The following is a 19,455-nucleotide window of genomic DNA, read 5'->3' as shown; positions in this document are numbered from 1 at the left end:
TACAGACTTGAGTCAAAGCTAGTAGGACATATCCTGTGATAGTCCTTGGTCAGTGGATCATGTTTGGCCCCGGGTCAGTGTCTGTGGATCATGTTTGGCCTTGTGTAAGTGGATCATGTTTGTGCCTGGGGTCATCATCTGTGGATCATGATGGTCTCTGGGTCAGTGGAGCATGGTTGGTCCTCAGTCAGTATCTATGGATCATGGTTGACCCCGGGGTCAATGTCAGTGGATAACGGTTGGCCCTGGGTCACTGGTTCATGGTTGGTCCTGGGTCAGTGTCTGAGGATCATGGTTGGCCTTGCATAAGTGGATCATGTTTGGCCCTGGGTCAGTGAACATGGGTCAGTGAATCAAGTTTGGACCTTGGTCAGTGGATCATGCTTGACCTGTGGTCACTGTCAATTAATCATGGTTGGCCCTGGGTCAATGTCAGCGGATCACAGTTGGCCCAAGGTCAGTGGGTCATGATTGGCCCTGGGTCAGAGTCAATGGATCACATTTGGCCCCGGGTCAGTGTCTGTGGATCACGTTTGGCCCCGGGTCAGCGTCTGAGGATTATGTTTGCCCCCGGTCAGTGTCTGTGGATCATGTTAGGCCCCGAGTAAGTGAATCAAGTTTGTACCTCGGTCAGTGGATCATGTTTGGCCCTAAAGCAGTGGATCATGGTTGGTCTGCGGTCAGTGTCAGTTGATCATGGATGGCCCTGGGTCAATATCAGTGGATCATAGTTGGCCCTGAGACAGTGGATCATGATTCGCCCTGGGTCAGGGTCAGGGTCATAGTTGGCCCTAGGTCAGTTGATTATGGTTGGTCATTGTCAAACAGTCCTAGCTGGCTATGGATCCGTGTCTGTGGGTCATCGTTGACCCTGGCAAGTCAGTGGATTCTAGTTTGCATAGCGTCAGTGGATCATAGCTGGACCCTTGTTTAGTGTCTGTGGAATATGGTTGGCCCTGGGTCAGTTGATCATAGTTGGTCAGTGGATGTTGGCCCTGGTCAGTGTCTGTGGATCATTGTTGGCCCTGGGTCAGTGGATCATGGTTGGTCCTCTGTCAATAACAATGGATCACAGTTGGTCCTCAATCAGTTTCAGTGGACTGTATGGGCCCTGGTCAATGTCTATAGATCATGGCTGAGTGTGGGTCACTAGGCTATATGCCCTGAATGTTAGTGATTCATGTTTTGAGGTTGCCCTGGATCACTTTAGGTAGGAAGATTCCTGAGATAGTCCTAAATCAGGGTCAATAGGACAGATCCTATTCCTGGATCAATATAATACTTGGTGAAATTATTTTTAATCTGCATCAGTAGGACATGCAGTGTGCTGGTCCTGGATAAGAGTACGTGATTTATATCCAAAGAAAGTCCTGAGGACTAATAGGAATTTCTTGTAATGGTCCTGGGAGAATGTCAGTAGTACAAAACCTCAGTGTCAGAGAGTCATGTAATGACAAAATATCAGTTCAGTATGAGTAGGATGTTTCTTCAAAAGTCTTGGATCCGTGTTAGTAGGAAGTTTGTGGAGTTCATTTTGGACGATCACAGGTTCATGTCCGGAGATCGTCCTCGGTCAGGATCACTGGTTCATGTCCAGAGATCGTCCTCGGTCAGGATCACTGGTTCATGTCCGGAGATCGTCCTCGGTCAGGATCACTGGTTCATGTCCAGAGATCGTCCTCGGTCAGGATCACTGGTTCATGTCCGGAGATCGTCCTCGGTCAGGATCACTGGTTCATGTCCAGAGATCGTCCTCGGTCAGGATCACTGGTTCATGTCCGGAGATCGTCCTCGGTCAGGATCACTGGTTCATGTCCAGAGATCGTCCTCGGTCAGGATCACTGGTTCATGTCCAGAGATCGTCCTCGGTCAGGATCACTGGTTCATGTCCAGAGATCGTCCTCGGTCAGGATCACTGGTTCATGTCCAGAGATCGTCCTCGGTCAGGATCACTGGTTCATGTCCAGAGATCGTCCTCGGTCAGGATCACTGGTTCATGTCCAGAGATCGTCCTCGGTCAGGATCACTGGTTCATGTCCAGAGATCGTCCTCGGTCAGGATCACTGGTTCATGTCCAGAGATCGTCCTCGGTCAGGATCACTGGTTCATGTCCAGAGATCGTCCTCGGTCAGGATCACTGGTTCATGTCCAGAGATCGTCCTCGGTCAGGATCACTGGTTCATGTCCAGAGATCGTCCTCGGTCAGGATCACTGGTTCATGTCCAGAGATCGTCCTCGGTCAGGATCACTGGTTCATGTCCAGAGATCGTCCTCGGTCAGGATCACTGGTTCATGTCCAGAGATCGTCCTCGGTCAGGATCACTGGTTCATGTCCAGAGATCGTCCTCGGTCAGGATCACTGGTTCATGTCCAGAGATCGTCCTCGGTCAGGATCACTGGTTCATGTCCAGAGATCGTCCTCGGTCAGGATCACTGGTTCATGTCCAGAGATCGTCCTCGGTCAGGATCACTGGTTCATGTCCAGAGATCGTCCTCGGTCAGGATCACTGGTTCATGTCCAGAGATCGTCCTCGGTCAGGATCACTGGTTCATGTCCAGAGATCGTCCTCGGTCAGGATCACTGGTTCATGTCCAGAGATCGTCCTCGGTCAGGATCACTGGTTCATGTCCAGAGATCGTCCTCGGTCAGGATCACTGGTTCATGTCCAGAGATCGTCCTCGGTCAGGATCACTGGTTCATGTCCAGAGATCGTCCTCGGTCAGGATCACTGGTTCATGTCCAGAGATCGTCCTCGGTCAGGATCACTGGTTCATGTCCAGAGATCGTCCTCGGTCAGGATCACTGGTTCATGTCCAGAGATCGTCCTCGGTCAGGATCACTGGTTCATGTCCAGAGATCGTCCTCGGTCAGGATCACTGGTTCATGTCCAGAGATCGTCCTCGGTCAGGATCACTGGTTCATGTCCAGAGATCGTCCTCGGTCAGGATCACTGGTTCATGTCCAGAGATCGTCCTCGGTCAGGATCACTGGTTCATGTCCAGAGATCGTCCTCGGTCAGGATCACTGGTTCATGTCCAGAGATCGTCCTCGGTCAGGATCACTGGTTCATGTCCAGAGATCGTCCTCGGTCAGGATCACTGGTTCATGTCCGGAGATCGTCCTCGGTCAGGATCACTGGTTCATGTCCGGAGATCGTCCTCGGTCAGGATCACTGGTTCATGTCCGGAGATCGTCCTCGGTCAGGATCACTGGTTCATGTCCGGAGATCGTCCTCGGTCAGGATCACTGGTTCATGTCCGGAGATCGTCCTCGGTCAGGATCACTGGTTCATGTCCGGAGATCGTCCTCGGTCAGGATCACTGGTTCATGTCCGGAGATCGTCCTCGGTCAGGATCACTGGTTCATGTCCGGAGATCGTCCTCGGTCAGGATCACTGGTTCATGTCCGGAGATCGTCCTCGGTCAGGATCACTGGTTCATGTCCGGAGATCGTCCTCGGTCAGGATCACTGGTTCATGTCCGGAGATCGTCCTCGGTCAGGATCACTGGTTCATGTCCGGAGATCGTCCTCGGTCAGGATCACTGGTTCATGTCCGGAGATCGTCCTCGGTCAGGATCACTGGTTCATGTCCGGAGATCGTCCTCGGTCAGGATCACTGGTTCATGTCCGGAGATCGTCCTCGGTCAGGATCACTGGTTCATGTCCGGAGATCAGGATCAGTGAGGAGTTTTCCCGAGAGTCAATTGTTTGTAGGAGTCCAGGACCGAGATGAGATGGTTTTGGGTCTGTGGTTGTGTCCTGTGATCCAGAGTAATCATTGTGGTTGTCCTGAGTGTGACTAGAGGAGCGCAGAGCATCGGGTGCGGATTGCTGCAGTGTTGATGAAGAAACTGTAGAAGGGTACAGCTTTGGCTGTGACCAGAGTATGTTTCAGTCCTGGGTGTTGAAGTAGAGAACAATCCAGGGAGATGGATCGTCAGTGCAGCATGAGGTGTGAGTGGAGGTCAGCGCAGCGTGAGGTGTGAGTGGAGGTCAGCGCAGCGTGAGGTGTGAGTGGAGGTCAGCGCAGCGTGAGGTGTGAGTGGAGGTCAGCGCAGCGTGAGGTGTGAGTGGAGGTCAGCGCAGCGTGAGGTGTGAGTGGAGGTCAGCGCAGCGTGAGGTGTGAGTGGAGGTCAGCGCAGCGTGAGGTGTGAGTGGAGGTCAGCGCAGCGTGAGGTGTGAGTGGAGGTCAGCGCAGCGTGAGGTGTGAGTGGAGGTCAGCGCAGCGTGAGGTGTGAGTGGAGGTCAGCGCAGCGTGAGGTGTGAGTGGAGGTCAGCGCAGCGTGAGGTGTGAGTGGAGGTCAGCGCAGCGTGAGGTGTGAGTGGAGGTCAGCGCAGCGTGAGGTGTGAGTGGAGGTCAGCGCAGCGTGAGGTGTGAGTGGAGGTCAGCGCAGCGTGAGGTGTGAGTGGAGGTCAGCGCAGCGTGAGGTGTGAGTGGAGGTCAGCGCAGCGTGAGGTGTGAGTGGAGGTCAGTGCAGCGTGAGGTGTGAGTGGAGGTCAGTGCAGCGTGAGGTGTGAGTGGAGGTCAGTGCAGCGTGAGGTGTGAGTGGAGGTCAGCGCAGCATGAGGTGTGAGTGGAGGTCAGCGCAGCGTGAGGTGTGAGTGGAGGTCAGCGCAGCGTGAGGTGTGAGTGGAGGTCAGCGCAGCGTGAGGTGTGAGTGGAGGTCAGCGCAGCATGAGGTGTGAGTGGAGGTCAGTGCAGCGTGAGGTGTGAGTGGAGGTCAGTGCAGCGTGAGGTGTGAGTGGAGGTCAGCGCAGCATGAGGTGTGAGTGGAGGTCAGCGCAGCATGAGGTGTGAGTGGAGGTCAGCACAGTCCGGGTGACACGCAGTCACCATGGTTGGATGCCAGTAGAGGACGGTCCCTGTGTTGGGGCACGGTGCCCGCAGGGCTGCTGAGTACAGTCAGAGTGCAGTCAGTGTGGTTTTGTAGAGGACAGGTTTAGGGGTGAGTAGAGTAGAATATAGTCTGGAATGTTTGGGGAGCACAATGCAGTAAATTTGATGTTTAGGAAGAAACTTTGGCTGTGAGTAGAGTCCCATGTGCACAGTACAGTCAGTGTTTTTGACACCAGTGTGCAGTTTTGGCGGTGAGTGCAGCCCTCTCCCCGGGGTACAGCTTTGGCTGTGAGTGCAGCCCTCTCCCCGGAGCACAGCTTTAGCTGTGACTGCAGCCCTCTCCCCGGAGCACCGCTTTGGCTGTGAGTGCAGCCCTCTCCCCGGGGCACAGCTTTAGCTGTGAGTGCAGCCCTCTCCCCGGGGTACAGCTTTGGCTGTGAGTGCAGCCCTCTCCCCGGGGTACAGCTTTGGCTGTGACTGCAGCTCTCTCCCCGGGGCACCGCTTTGGCTGTGAGTGCAGCCCTCTCCCCGGGGCACAGCTTTGGCTGTGACTGCAGCTCTCTCCCCGGAGCACAGCTTTGGCTGTGACTGCAGCTCTCTCCCCGGAGCACAGCTTTGGCTGTGAGTGCAGCCCTCTCCCCGGGGTACAGCTTTGGCTGTGAGTGCAGCCCTCTCCCCGGAGCACCGCTTTGGCTGTGAGTGCAGCCCTCTCCCCGGGGTACAGCTTTGGCTGTGAGTGCAGCCCTCTCCCCGGAGCACCGCTTTGGCTGTGAGTGCAGCCCTCTCCCCGGAGCACCGCTTTGACTGTGACTGCAGCCCTCTCCCCGGGGCACCGCTTTGGCTGTGACTGCAGCCCTCTTCCCGGGGTACAGCTTTGGCTGTGAGTGCAGCCCTCTCCCCGGGGCACCGCTTTGGCTGTGAGTGCAGCCCTCTCCCCGGAGCACCGCTTTGGCTGTGAGTGCAGCCCTCTCCCCGGAGCACCGCTTTGGCTGTGAGTGCAGCCCTCTCCCCGGGGCACCGCTTTGGCTGTGAGTGCAGCCCTCTCCCCGGAGCACCGCTTTGGCTGTGAGTGCAGCCCTCTCCCCGGGGCACCGCTTTGGCTGTGAGTGCAGCCCTCTCCCCAGAGCACCGCTTTGGCTGTGAGTGCAGCCCTCTCCCCGGGGCACCGCTTTGGCTGTGAGTGCAGCCCTCTCCCCGGAGCACCGCTTTGGCTGTGAGTGCAGCCCTCTCCCCGGGGCACCGCTTTGGCTGTGAGTGCAGCCCTCTCCCCGGAGCACCGCTTTGGCTGTGAGTGCAGCCCCGTCCCCGGTCCTCTTACCTCTGCGCCGCGGTGCCGGAGTCCAGGATCCCCGGGCTCTGCATCCAGGCTCGCACGGTGGACAGAGCAGCCGGCAGCGGTTCCTCCTTCATGCTGAGCGCCGCCCGGGACAGCGGCTCCTGGAGGGAGAACATGAGGCGCTGCGCTCCGCCCGATCCCCGCGCCGTGCAGTCCCCGCCCGATCCTGTGCAGTCCCCGCCGGGCGCCGGTGTCCGGGATCCTCCGCTCAGCAGCGCGGCGCACACAACACTGAGGCTGCATCGTGCTCCCCGGCTGGAGGCTGCCGGGCGGAGGATGTCCCGGGGGAGGCTGCCTGGGAGTGGGGAGAGGAGCAGCCTCCCTCCTCCTGTACCGCACTGCCTCCTCCCGCATCCCTGCCCGGTGCCCTCATCATCCCACAGTCCGCCCCTCACACCTGACCCTCCTTACTATGCGCCCCCCAGAAGTCTGAGATCAACGGTCAGACCCTTCTCACCCCATACACTATCATAGGCACCAAACTCCTACCAAGCAACAGTAACTCCATCCCTACCACGAGCCACACCGAGCATCTGCCAACCATCGATGTGACCATCCCTACCACGAGCCACTCCGAGCATCTGCCAACCATCGATGTGACCATCCCTACCACGATCACCCCAAGAGCCACACCGAGCATCTGCCAAACATCGATGTGACCATCCCTACCACGATCACCCCAAGAGCCACACCGAGCATCTGCCAACCATCGATGTGACCATCCCTACCACGAGCATCCCAAGAGCCACTCCGAGCATCTGCCAATCATCGATGTGACCATCCCTACCACGATCACCCCAAGAGCCACACCGAGCATCTGCCAACCATCGATGTGACCATCCCTACCACGAGCATCCCAAGAGCCACTCCGAGCATCTGCCAATCATCGATGTGACCATCCCTACCACGAGCATCCCAAGAGCCACACCGAGCATCTGCCAACCATCGATGTGACCATCCCTACCATGATCATTCCAAGATCCACACCGAGCATCTGCCAACCATCGATGTGACCATCCCTACCATGAGCATCCCAAGAGCCACACCGAGCATCTGCCAACCATCAATGTGACCATCCCTACCATGAGCATCCCAAGAGCCACACCGAGCATCTGCCAATCACCGGTGTGACCATCCCTACCACGAGCACCCCAAGAGCCACACCGAGCATCTGCCAACCATCGATGTGACCATCCCTACCACGAGCATCCCAAGAGCCACTCCGAGCATCTGCCAATCATCGATGTGACCATCCCTACCACGAGCATCCCAAGAGCCACTCCGAGCATCTGCCAATCATCGATGTGACCATCCCTACCACGAGCACCCCAAGAGCCACACCGAGCATATGCCAACCATCGATGTGACCATCCCTACCACGAGCATCCCAAGAGCCACACCGAGCATCTGCCAACCATCGATGTGACCATCCCTACCATGATCATTCCAAGATCCACACCGAGCATCTGCCAACCATCGATGTGACCATCCCTACCATGAGCATCCCAAGAGCCACACCGAGCATCTGCCAACCATCAATGTGACCATCCCTACCATGAGCATCCCAAGAGCCACACCGAGCATCTGCCAATCACCGGTGTGACCATCCCTACCACGAGCACCCCAAGAGCCACACCGAGCATCTGCCAACCATCGATGTGACCATCCCTACCACGAGCATCCCAGGAGCCACACCGAACATCTGCCAACCATCAATGTGACCATCCCTACCATGAGCATCCCAAGAGCCACACCGAGCATCTGCCAATCACCGGTGTGACCATCCCTACCACGAGCACCCCAAGAGCCACACCGAGCATCTGCCAACCATCGATGTGACCATCCCTACCACGAGCATCCCAAGAGCCACACCGAGCATCTGCCAACCATCGATGTGACCATCCCTACCATGATCATTCCAAGATCCACACCGAGCATCTGCCAACCATCGATGTGACCATCCCTACCATGAGCATCCCAAGAGCCACACCGAGCATCTGCCAACCATCAATGTGACCATCCCTACCATGAGCATCCCAAGAGCCACACCGAGCATCTGCCAATCACCGGTGTGACCATCCCTACCACGAGCATCCCAGGAGCCACACCGAGCATCTGCCAACCATCGATGTGACCATCCCTACCATGAGCATCCCAAGAGCCACACCGAGCATCTGCCAACCATCAATGTGACCATCCCTACCATGAGCATCCCAAGAGCCACACCGAGCATCTGCCAATCACCGGTGTGACCATCCCTACCACGAGCACCCCAAGAGCCACACCGAGCATCTGCCAACCATCGATGTGACCATCCCTACCACGAGCATCCCAGGAGCCACACCGAACATCTGCCAACCATCAATGTGACCATCCCTACCATGAGCATCCCAAGAGCCACACCGAGCATCTGCCAATCACCGGTGTGACCATCCCTACCACGAGCACCCCAAGAGCCACACCGAGCATCTGCCAACCATCGATGTGACCATCCCTACCACGAGCATCCCAAGAGCCACACCGAGCATCTGCCAACCATCGATGTGACCATCCCTACCATGATCATTCCAAGATCCACACCGAGCATCTGCCAACCATCGATGTGACCATCCCTACCATGAGCATCCCAAGAGCCACACCGAGCATCTGCCAACCATCAATGTGACCATCCCTACCATGAGCATCCCAAGAGCCACACCGAGCATCTGCCAATCACCGGTGTGACCATCCCTACCACGAGCATCCCAGGAGCCACACCGAGCATCTGCCAACCATCAATGTGACCATCCCTACCATGAGCATCCCAAGAGCCACACCGAGCATCTGCCAATCACCGGTGTGACCATCCCTACCACGAGCACCCCAAGAGCCACACCGAGCATCTGCCAACCATCAATGTGACCATCCCTACCATGAGCATCCCAAGAGCCACACCGAGCATCTGCCAATCACCGGTGTGACCATCCCTACCACGAGCATCCCAGGAGCCACACCGAGCATCTGCCAACCATCAATGTGACCATCCCTACCATGAGCATCCCAAGAGCCACACCGAGCATCTGCCAATCACCGGTGTGACCATCCCTACCACGAGCACCCCAAGAGCCACACCGAGCATCTGCCAACCATCAATGTGACCATCCCTACCATGAGCATCCCAAGAGCCACACCGAGCATCTGCCAATCACCGGTGTGACCATCCCTACCACGAGCATCCCAAGAGCCACACCGAGCATCTGCCAACCATCAATGTGACCATCCCTACCATGAGCATCCCAAGAGCCACACCGAGCATCTGCCAATCACCGGTGTGACCATCCCTACCACGAGCACCCCAAGAGCCACTCCGAGCATCTGCCAATCATCGATGTGACCATCCCTACCATGAGCACCCCAAGATCCACACCGAGCATCTGCCAATCACCGGTGTGACCATCCCTACCATGAGCACCCCAAGATCCACACCGAGCATCTGCCAATCATCGATGTGACCATCCCTACCACGAGCACCCCAAGAGCCACACCGAGCATCTGCCAACCATCGATGTGACCATCCCTACCACGAGCACCCCAAGAGCCACTCCAAGCATCTGCCAACCATCGATGTGACCATCCCTACCACGAGCATTCCAAGATCCACACCGAGCATCTGCCAATCATCGATGTGACCATCCCTACCACGAGCACCCCAAGAGCCACACCGAGCATCTGCCAACCATCGATGTGACCATCCCTACCACGAGCATCCCAAGAGCCACACCGATCATCTGCCAATCATCGATGTGACCATCCCTACCACGAGCACCCCAAGAGCCACACCGAGCATCTGCCAATCATCGATGTGACCATCCCTACCACGAGCATCCCAAGAGCCACACCGATCATCTGCCAATCATCGATGTGACCATCCCTACCATGAGCACCCCAAGAGCCACACCGAGCATCTGCCAATCATCAATGTGACCATCCCCAGGGACACCATGGGCCTGTGTGATTTCAAATGCCAGGGCTGAATTTCAGTCCCAGTCCGTACCTGGTGTTGCACTTAGTCTTTCCTACACTGTGCATGACATTACACGTTGTTCATGTCTGTAAAAGAAAAAAAAGGACTGACGTGGTTTTTTTGTGTGGGTTTTTTGTATTTTGTTTTTCTCTTTTGCTGAGTTCATTGATCTCGTTGCTGTTCTGGATGAGCAGCTGCAGATGTTGTCCCTGGAGGTGACTGACCTTTGTTCTGAGGTTCAGCAGCAGGCTCCTATTGTGGGGGATGTTGCAAGTATGCGGGTCCAGTGTATGAAGAGAAACCAGGCTGGGGGCGCCTTTCTTGTGCCGGGTCCGGAACTGTCGAGACTGTCTCCTCTGCTGTCTGGGGGAAAGTTTAGGGAACTGGATCAATCTTTGCGCGGGCTGACAGGGGGTGTGGCTAAGGGTTACCAGGGTGAGTGCAGCACGCAGTTACAGGGAGAGTTGGCGGGAAGGCAGAGCACGCGGCTGAGGAGAGTGAGAGCTCCTGCTTCAGGGACCGTTAGCAGCAGAGATGCGCGCCTGGCCGTGAGAGAGACGGACCTCAGAGACTCTGACGAGAAGCCTGTCGTGTGCAGGACGGCACCCGGATAGCGAGGTGCCAAACGCTCGGTAACGGTCAGTGCTGCGGGTGTGCCACCTGACAGAGACTGTGACCGGGTACTTCGGCGTCCTGACTCCCCAATGCATATTCGTCGAGCTTCGCTTAACTTTGACAGGACTGCGACATATACATTGCCGGTCACTGGAGTCTCCTTAGGCTACGTTCACATTTGCGTTGCGACGCAACGCAAACAAAAACGCATGCAAAACGCATTGTTTTGTGACGCATGCGTCCTCTTTTGGCATGATTTTGGACGCCAAAAAAAATGCAACTTGCTGCTTCCTCCGCGCCCTGACGCTTGCGTCCAAAAAAACGCATGCGTCACAAAACGCAAGACAACGCATGTCCATGCGCCCCCATGTTAAATATAGGGGCGCATGATGCATGCGTTGCCGCGGCTGCGCCCGACGCAGCCCCACAAAACGCTAATGTGAACGTAGCCTCACTGCGGACTCCACAGGACGGTTCAAAGACTTAACTTTGCCAGCTGGGAACGTATCATCTCCTCCTTCAGGACCACACTGGATCCACGTTGTGTCGACGGCTGTTGGCGCCATTATCTACTCCGGAACCCCTCCTGTCAGGAAGACGCCTGATGGATAAGTGACTTCATGAAGAACAAATTTCTTTGTTTTACCTGCGTTGATTTTCCACAACCAAACCCCTGTATTCCATATTCTGCCTGCATTTTACCTCACGTTTTCCCTATTCTGGGTGCATTTTACCTCACGTTTTCCCTATTCTGGGTGCATTTTACCTCACGTTTTCCCTATTCTACCTGCATTTTACCTCACGTTTTCCCTATTCTGGGTGCATTTTACCTCACGTTTTCCCTATTTTGGGTGCATTTTACCTCACGTTTTCCCTATTCTGCCTGCATTTTACCTCACGTTTTCCCTATTCTGGGTGCATTTTACCTCACATTTTCCCAATTCTGGGTGCATATTACCTCACGTTTTCCCTATTCTGGGTGCATTTTACCTCACGTTTTTCCTATTCTGGGTGCATTTTACCTCACGTTTTCCCCATTCTGGGTGCATTTTACCTCACGTTTTCCCTATTCTGGGTGCATTTTACCTCACGTTTTCCCTATTTTGGGTGTATTTTACCTCACGTTTTCCCTATTCTGCCTGCATTTTACCTCACGTTTTCCCTATTCTGGGTGCATCTTACCTCACGTTTTTCCTATACTGGGTGCATTTTACCTCACGTTTTCCCTATTCTGGGTGCATTTTACCTCGCGTTTTCCCTATTCTGGGTGCATTTTACCTCACGTTTTCCCTATTCTGGGTGCATTTTACCTCACGTTTTCCCTATTCTGGGTGCATTTTACCTCACGTTTTCCCTATTCTGGGTGCATTTTACCTCACGTTTTCCCTATTCTGGGTGCATTTTACCTCACTTTTTCCCTATTCTGGGTGCATTTTACCTCACGTTTTCCCTATTCTGGGTGCATTTTACCTCACGTTTTTCCTATTCTGGGTGCATTTTACCTCACGTTTTCCCCATTCTGGGTGCATTTTACCTCACGTTTTCCCTATTCTGGGTGCATTTTACCTCACGTTTTCCCTATTTTGGGTGTATTTTACCTCACGTTTTCCCTATTCTGCCTGCATTTTACCTCACGTTTTCCCTATTCTGGGTGCATCTTACCTCACGTTTTTCCTATTCTGGGTGCATTTTACCTCACGTTTTCCCTATTCTGGGTGCATTTTACCTCGCGTTTTCCCTATTCTGGGTGCATTTTACCTCACGTTTTCCCTATTCTGGGTGCATTTTACCTCACGTTTTCCCTATTCTGGGTGCATTTTACCTCACGTTTTCCCTATTCTGGGTGCATTTTACCTCACGTTTTCCCTATTCTGGGTGCATTTTACCTCACTTTTTCCCTATTCTGGGTGCATTTTACCTCACGTTTTCCCTATTCTGGGTGCATTTTACTTCACGTTTCCCCTATTCTGGGTGCATTTTACCTCACGTTTTCCCTATTCTGGGTGCATTTTACCCCACGTTTTCCCTATTCTGGTTGCATTTTACCTCACGTTTTCCCTATTCTGGGTGCATTTTACCTCACGTTTTCCCTATTCTGGGTGCATTTTACCTCACGTTTTCCCTATTCTGGGTGCATTTTACCTCACGTTTTCCCTATTCTGGGTGCATTTTACCTCACGTTTTCCCTATTCTGGGTGCATTTTACCTCACGTTTTCCCTATTCTGGGTGCATTTTACCTTACGTTTTCCCTATCTCCATGCTTGAAGTAAGACCTTGTTTATTAAAACCGGTTAACCCCTGATCTGCCTCCTGTCCGTCTCTGCATCTGCAGCCTGCTCACACCAGCTTGAACCCAAAATTGCCCTCCCGGACATGTCTTCTGGGGGTAGGCACAGTTTTTTGTGTTTAAGGAGGCATGCAAATTGTACTTTAGACTGCATCCTTACTCCTCTGGAAATGAGGAGCAATGAGTAGGAATTGTTATTTCACTGTTGCAGGGGAACCTCAGTCCTGGGCTTTTTCTCTACCACAGGATTCTATATGTCTCCAGTCTGCGGAGGAGTTTTTCAGGACCCTAGCCCTTATCTATGATGATCCTGACCATGTTTCCTTGGCTGTATCCAGGCTCCGTCGTTAAGCAAGGAAATTATTCAGTAGAAATGTATAGCTCTGAATTCTGCAGGTGGGCAACCAATACCAAATGGAATGACCCGGCTCTCAGAAGATAATTCCTTCAGGGCCTCACTGAAAGGTTAAAGGATGCATTAGCAGTGTATGAGATTCCTGTCACTGGAGGCAGCCATGTCCTTGGTGTGATGCTGTGACCCATGCTGCAGCTAGGGGGCGCTGTGTGTGCTCCTCAGGATATGCATGGAGGCGTAACTGTAATGGTGATAATGAGATCGTGGCTGGCATTATTGTAAATGGCCGGTATGTGTCGCATAGGGAGTCTGCGATGTAAGCTAGTAATGTTGTTGTTCTGGGACTTGTAGTCCCACAAGCATTTGTATAGTTGTAAAGGGAGGCTTACAGGGTTAGTTGGGGAGCTGGCGGGTCTAATTAACCACACACCTCCCACCCATGGGGGGGTTACAGGTGCACAATGTGACCATGGTGTGGTCACATGGTGGATAGTGTTTGGATCTGTTTGGTCTATGGGCAGGGTCCTGGAAAAGCCTATGTGTTGGGAGTGCTATCTCCCTGAAGAGCACGTGGTGAGGCTTTGGGACCTGGTGGCCTGTGTGTTGGACGGTCTCAGGCGGGGACGTCCTGAATTGCACACGGAGAGGTCTGTGTGTTGGACAGTCCCAAGTGGGGACAGACGTACTGAACAGCACACAGAGATGTCTGTGCGTTGGAAGGTCCCAGGTGGGGACGGACATCCTGAAAAGTGCATGGAAAGGCCGAATGTGCAGAGTCAGTGACAGCACTGCTTGGGGAGCTACCGCCCTTCGAAGGGTCTGGATTATCGTGAGTGCCCTGGTCTCAAGGACAGTGATCCCCATTAGGCTGCTTCCTAGGCAGGGCCGGCGTCAACACCCGGGCAAGTGCCAGGGCCCTGAGCAGGCAGGGGGCCCACTTGCCGTCGGGGACACTGGCGCGCTATAGTGCCGGCACCCGCGAGTGGACCCCCCGCCTGCTCCAGGCCCCGACACTTGCGATACCTGTCCCGGTCCCGGCGCTGCAGCATTTTCCATCCTGTGACTGTGACGTTCAGGTCAGAGGGCGCGATGACATCACCAGTGCGCGCCCTCTGCCTGAGCAGTCGCAGCACAGAGAGCAGGAAGACGCCGACGCTGAGGAGTCCAAAGCAGAGCAGCGTCAAGCAACGAGAGGTGAGTATTTCACATTTTTTTTTATATTTGGAGCAATATATGGGGACCATTAGAAGGGGCCCATATATGGAGCATTATATGGGGCTAATTCTATATGGAGTATCTTATGAGGCCAAAAATATAGGGAGCATCTTATGAAGCCAATTCTATAGGGAGCATTATATGGGGCCAATTTAATATGGAGCAGTATATGGGGTCAATTATATATGGAGCAGTATATGGGGCCAAACATATATGAAGCATCTTATGGGACTAATTATATATGGAGCATTTTAAATGGCCAGTTATATATGGTGCATTATATAGGGCCCATTATACATGGAGCATCTTATGGGGACAATTATTTTTGGAGCATTATATGGGACCCATTCTGTAAGGAGTATTATATCGGGCCCATTCTGTATGGAGCATCATATGGGGCCCATTCTGTATGGAGCAATATATGGGACTCAGTATACTGTATGGGGCCGATCCTATACTGTATGGAGCCAGAGGCGTAGCTAGAGCTTTTGCCGCCCGGGGCTGTTCCCGAGTTTGGCGCCCCCCCCCCCCCTCCCCCGGCTCAATACACACAAAGGTTACCAAAAATGGTTTTCCTGTTTTGTAGAACTTAAACTGGGCCTAATGGTGTCACCCCCACATGCCAAACCTGTGACTCAATACCACCACACCATGACCAGACCACATAGTGACCGAATAATACTACATACAAGGGACAAATACCACAACACCATTTCCAGACCACATATTACCACCACATAGTGACTGAATACTACAATACTGATCAGTAATAAAAAAAACAAAAACACAATACTATCACCATAAGTGCCAGTATTCACAGAAGTGCCAGTATTCACAGGAGATCTGTACTTAGTATGCAGTGTCTGTGTAGAGGTAATACAGAGATCACTGGTGGTATTATACACAGGAACTCTGTATATAATGTATAGATAATACAGAGATCACTGGTGACATTGTACACAGGACCGCTGTATATAGTATACAGTGTATAGTGTCAGTGTATAGGTAACACTGACTCACCAGTGACGTCTCTGTTGTGAATTCTGTGGCTGAATTCACTCCTGTGGTCACAAGTGGTACTGCAGCTTCTGAGCTTCCTCCCTCAGGTGTTCTGGTGAGCTCGTTAACTGCTTCATTACTTAACTCCGCCTGATGCTGCTATCCTTGCTCCTTGTCAATGTTTCAGTGTTGGATCTGAGCTTCTCCTGATTGTTCCTGTGACCTGCTGCTCTGTATAGCTAAGTGCTTTTTGTTTGTTTTTTGTTGCTTTTTTTCTGTCCAGCTTGTTTTTTGTTTTGCTGGAAGCTCTGAGACGCAAAGGGTGTACCGCCGTGCCGTTAGTTCGGCACGGTGGGTTTTTTTTGCCCCCTTTGCGTGGTTTTGCTTTAGGGTTTTTTGTAGACTGCAAAGTTTGCTTTACTGTCCTCGCTCTGTCCTAGAATATCGGGCCCCACTTTGCTGAATCTATTTCATCCCTACGTTTTGTCTTTTCATCTTACTCACAGTCATTATATGTGGGGGGCTGCCTTTTACTTTGGGGAATTTCTCTGGGGCAAGTCAGGCCTATTTTTCTATCTTCAGGCTAGCTAGTTTCTTAGGCTGTGCCGAGTTGCCTAGGTAGTTGTTAGGCGCAATCCACAGCCGCTTTTAGTTGTGTTTAGGATAGGATCAGGTGTGCAGTCTACAGAGTTTCCACGTCTCAGAGCTCGTTCTTGTATTTTTGGGTATTTGTCAGATCACTGTGTGCGCTCTGATCGCTAAGCACACTGTGTTTCTGGATTGCCTTCATAACACCTGTCATTAGCAAACATAACAGTACAAGGAGCAAAACTAATGATTCTCAATAGAGGGAAAGAAAAAGTTCTGACATCATTTTTTTTTTTTTTTTTCTGCTCTGTGTTCACTTTTTTTTCCCCCCCTAGACATTTGGGTGATTCTGGACACAGGTGTGGACATGGATATTCAGGGTCTGTGCTCTTCAATGGATAATCTCGTTATAAATGTACAAAAAATTCAAGATACTATTGATCAGAAATCTATGTTAGAACCAAGAATTCCTATTCCTGATTTGTTTTTTGGAGATAGAACTAAGTTTCTAAGTTTCAAAAATAATTGTAAGCTATTTCTGGCCTTGAAACCTCATTCTTCTGGTAATCCTATTCAACATATTTTGATTATTATTTCTTTTTTGCGCGGCGACCCTCAAGACTGGGCATTTTCTCTTGCGCCAGGAGACCCTGCATTGAGTAGTGTCGATGCGTTTTTCCTGGCGCTCGGATTGCTGTACGATGAGCCTGATTCAGTGGATCAGGCTGAGAAAAATTTGCTGGCTTTGTGCCGGGGTCAGGATGATATAGAAGTATATTGTCAGAAATTTAGGAAATGGTCAGTACTCACTCAGTGGAATGAATCTGCGCTGGCAGCTTTGTTCAGAAAGGGTCTCTCTGAGGCTCTTAAGGATGTCATGGTGGGATTTCCTATGCCTGCTGGTTTGAATGAGTCTTTGTCTTTGGCCATTCAGATCGGTCGACGCTTGCGCGAGCGTAAATCTGTGCACCATTTGGCGGTACTGCCTGAGGTTAAACCTGAGCCTATGCAGTGCGATAGGACTATGACTAGAGTTGAACGGCAGGAATACAGACGTCTGAATGGTCTGTGTTTCTACTGTGGTGATTCCACTCATGCTATTTCTGATTGTCCTAAGCGCACTAAGCGGTCCGCTAGGTCTGCCGTCATTGGTACTGTACAGTCCAAATTCCTTCTGTCCATTACCTTGATATGCTCTTTGTCGTCGTTTTCTGTCATGGCGTTTGTGGATTCGGGCGCTGCCCTGAATCTGATGGATTTGGATTATGCTAAACGTTGTGGGTTTTTCTTGGAGCCTTTGCGGTGTCCTATTCCATTGAGAGGAATTGATGCTACACCTTTGGCCAAGAATAAACCTCAATACTGGGCCCAGCTGACCATGTGCATGGCTCCTGCACATCAGGAAGTTATTCGCTTTCTGGTGTTGCATAATCTGCATGATGTGGTCGTGTTGGGGTTGCCATGGCTACAAACCCATAATCCAGTATTGGATTGGAATTCCATGTCGGTATCCAGCTGGGGTTGTCAGGGGGTACATGGTGATGTTCCATTTTTGTCGATTTCGTCATCCACCCCTTCTGAGGTCCCAGAGTTCTTGTCTGATTATCAGGATGTATTTGAAGAGCCCAAGTCCGATGCTCTACCTCCGCATAGGGATTGTGATTGTGCTATCAATTTGATTCCTGGTAGTAAATTCCCTAAAGGTCGATTATTTAATTTATCCGTGCCCGAACACGCCGCTATGCGCAGTTATGTGAAGGAATCCCTGGAGAAGGGACATATTCGCCCATCGTCATCACCACTGGGAGCAGGGTTCTTCTTTGTAGCCAAGAAGGATGGTTCGCTGAGACCGGTTATTGATTACCGCCTTCTTAATAAGATCACTGTTAAATTTCAGTATCCCTTGCCATTGTTATCTGACTTGTTTGCTCGGATTAAGGGGGCTAGTTGGTTCACTAAGATAGATCTTCGTGGTGCGTATAATCTGGTGAGAATCAGGCAAGGAGATGAATGGAAAACTGCATTCAATACGCCCGAGGGTCATTTTGAGTATCTAGTGATGCCGTTCGGACTTGCCAATGCTCCATCTGTGTTTCAGTCTTTTATGCATGACATCTTCCGTGAGTATCTGGATAAATTCCTGATTGTTTACTTGGATGACATTTTGATCTTCTCAGATGATTGGGAGTCTCATGTGAAGCAGGTCAGAATGGTTTTTCAGGTCCTGCGTGCTAACTCTTTGTTTGTGAAGGGATCAAAGTGTCTCTTCGGTGTGCAGAAAGTTTCATTTTTGGGGTTCATCTTTACCCCTTCTACTATCGAGATGGATCCAGTTAAGGTCCAAGCCATCCAGGATTGGATTCAGCCGACATCTCTGAAAAGTCTGCAAAAGTTCCTGGGCTTTGCTAATTTTTATCGTCGTTTCATCTGTAATTTTTCTAGCATTGCCAAACCATTGACCGATTTGACCAAGAAGGGTGCTGATTTGGTTAATTGGTCTTCTGCTGCTGTGGAAGCTTTTCAGGAGTTGAAGCGTCGTTTTTGTTCTGCCCCTGTGTTGTGTCAGCCAGATGTTTCTCTTCCGTTCCAGGTCGAGGTTGATGCTTCTGAGATTGGAGCAGGGGCGGTTTTGTCACAGAGAGGTTCTGATTGCTCAGTGATGAAACCATGTGCTTTCTTTTCCAGGAAGTTTTCGCCCGCTGAGCGTAATTATGATGTGGGCAATCGAGAGTTGCTGGCCATGAAGTGGGCATTCGAGGAGTGGCGTCATTGGCTTGAAGGAGCTAAGCATCGCGTGGTGGTATTGACTGATCATAAGAACTTGACTTATCTCGAGTCTGCCAAGCGCTTGAATCCTAGACAGGCCCGTTGGTCGTTATTTTTTGCCCGCTTCGACTTTGTGATTTCGTACCTTCCGGGCTCTAAAAATGTGAAGGCGGATGCTCTGTCTAGGAGTTTTGTGCCCGACTCTCCGGGTTTATCTGAGCCAGCGGGTATCCTCAAGGAAGGAGTCATTGTGTCTGCCATCTCCCCTGATTTGCGGCGGGTGCTGCAAAAATTTCAGGCGAATAAACCTGATCGTTGTCCAGCAGAGAAACTGTTCGTCCCTGATAGGTGGACTAATAAACTTATCTCTGAACTTCATTGTTCGGTGTTGTCTGGTCATCCTGGAATCTTTGGTACCAGAGAGTTAGTGGCTAGATCCTTCTGGTGGCCAT

General features: G+C 52.1%; 1 protein-coding gene across 1 annotated transcript in view; it reads right to left on the bottom strand.

The window, feature by feature from the left end:
- EBF4 (EBF family member 4) overlaps positions 1-6,410 on the bottom strand; it is a 266,432-nt gene extending 260,022 nt beyond the window's left edge. Inside the window, exon 1 of the mRNA XM_069745037.1 lies at positions 6,157-6,410. Within this exon, the coding sequence (XP_069601138.1) occupies positions 6,157-6,290 (134 nt within the window). The 5' untranslated portion in view covers positions 6,291-6,410. The remainder of the gene's footprint in view (positions 1-6,156) is intronic.
- Positions 6,411-19,455: the final 13,045 nt, after the last annotated feature.

The sequence above is a fragment of the Ranitomeya imitator genome, chromosome 1 (assembly GCF_032444005.1).
Source record: "Ranitomeya imitator isolate aRanImi1 chromosome 1, aRanImi1.pri, whole genome shotgun sequence".
NCBI classification, from domain to species: Eukaryota; Metazoa; Chordata; class Amphibia; order Anura; family Dendrobatidae; genus Ranitomeya; species Ranitomeya imitator.
The sequence above is the reverse complement of the archived record's forward strand: the minus strand, read 5'-3'. Positions and strand labels throughout refer to the sequence as shown.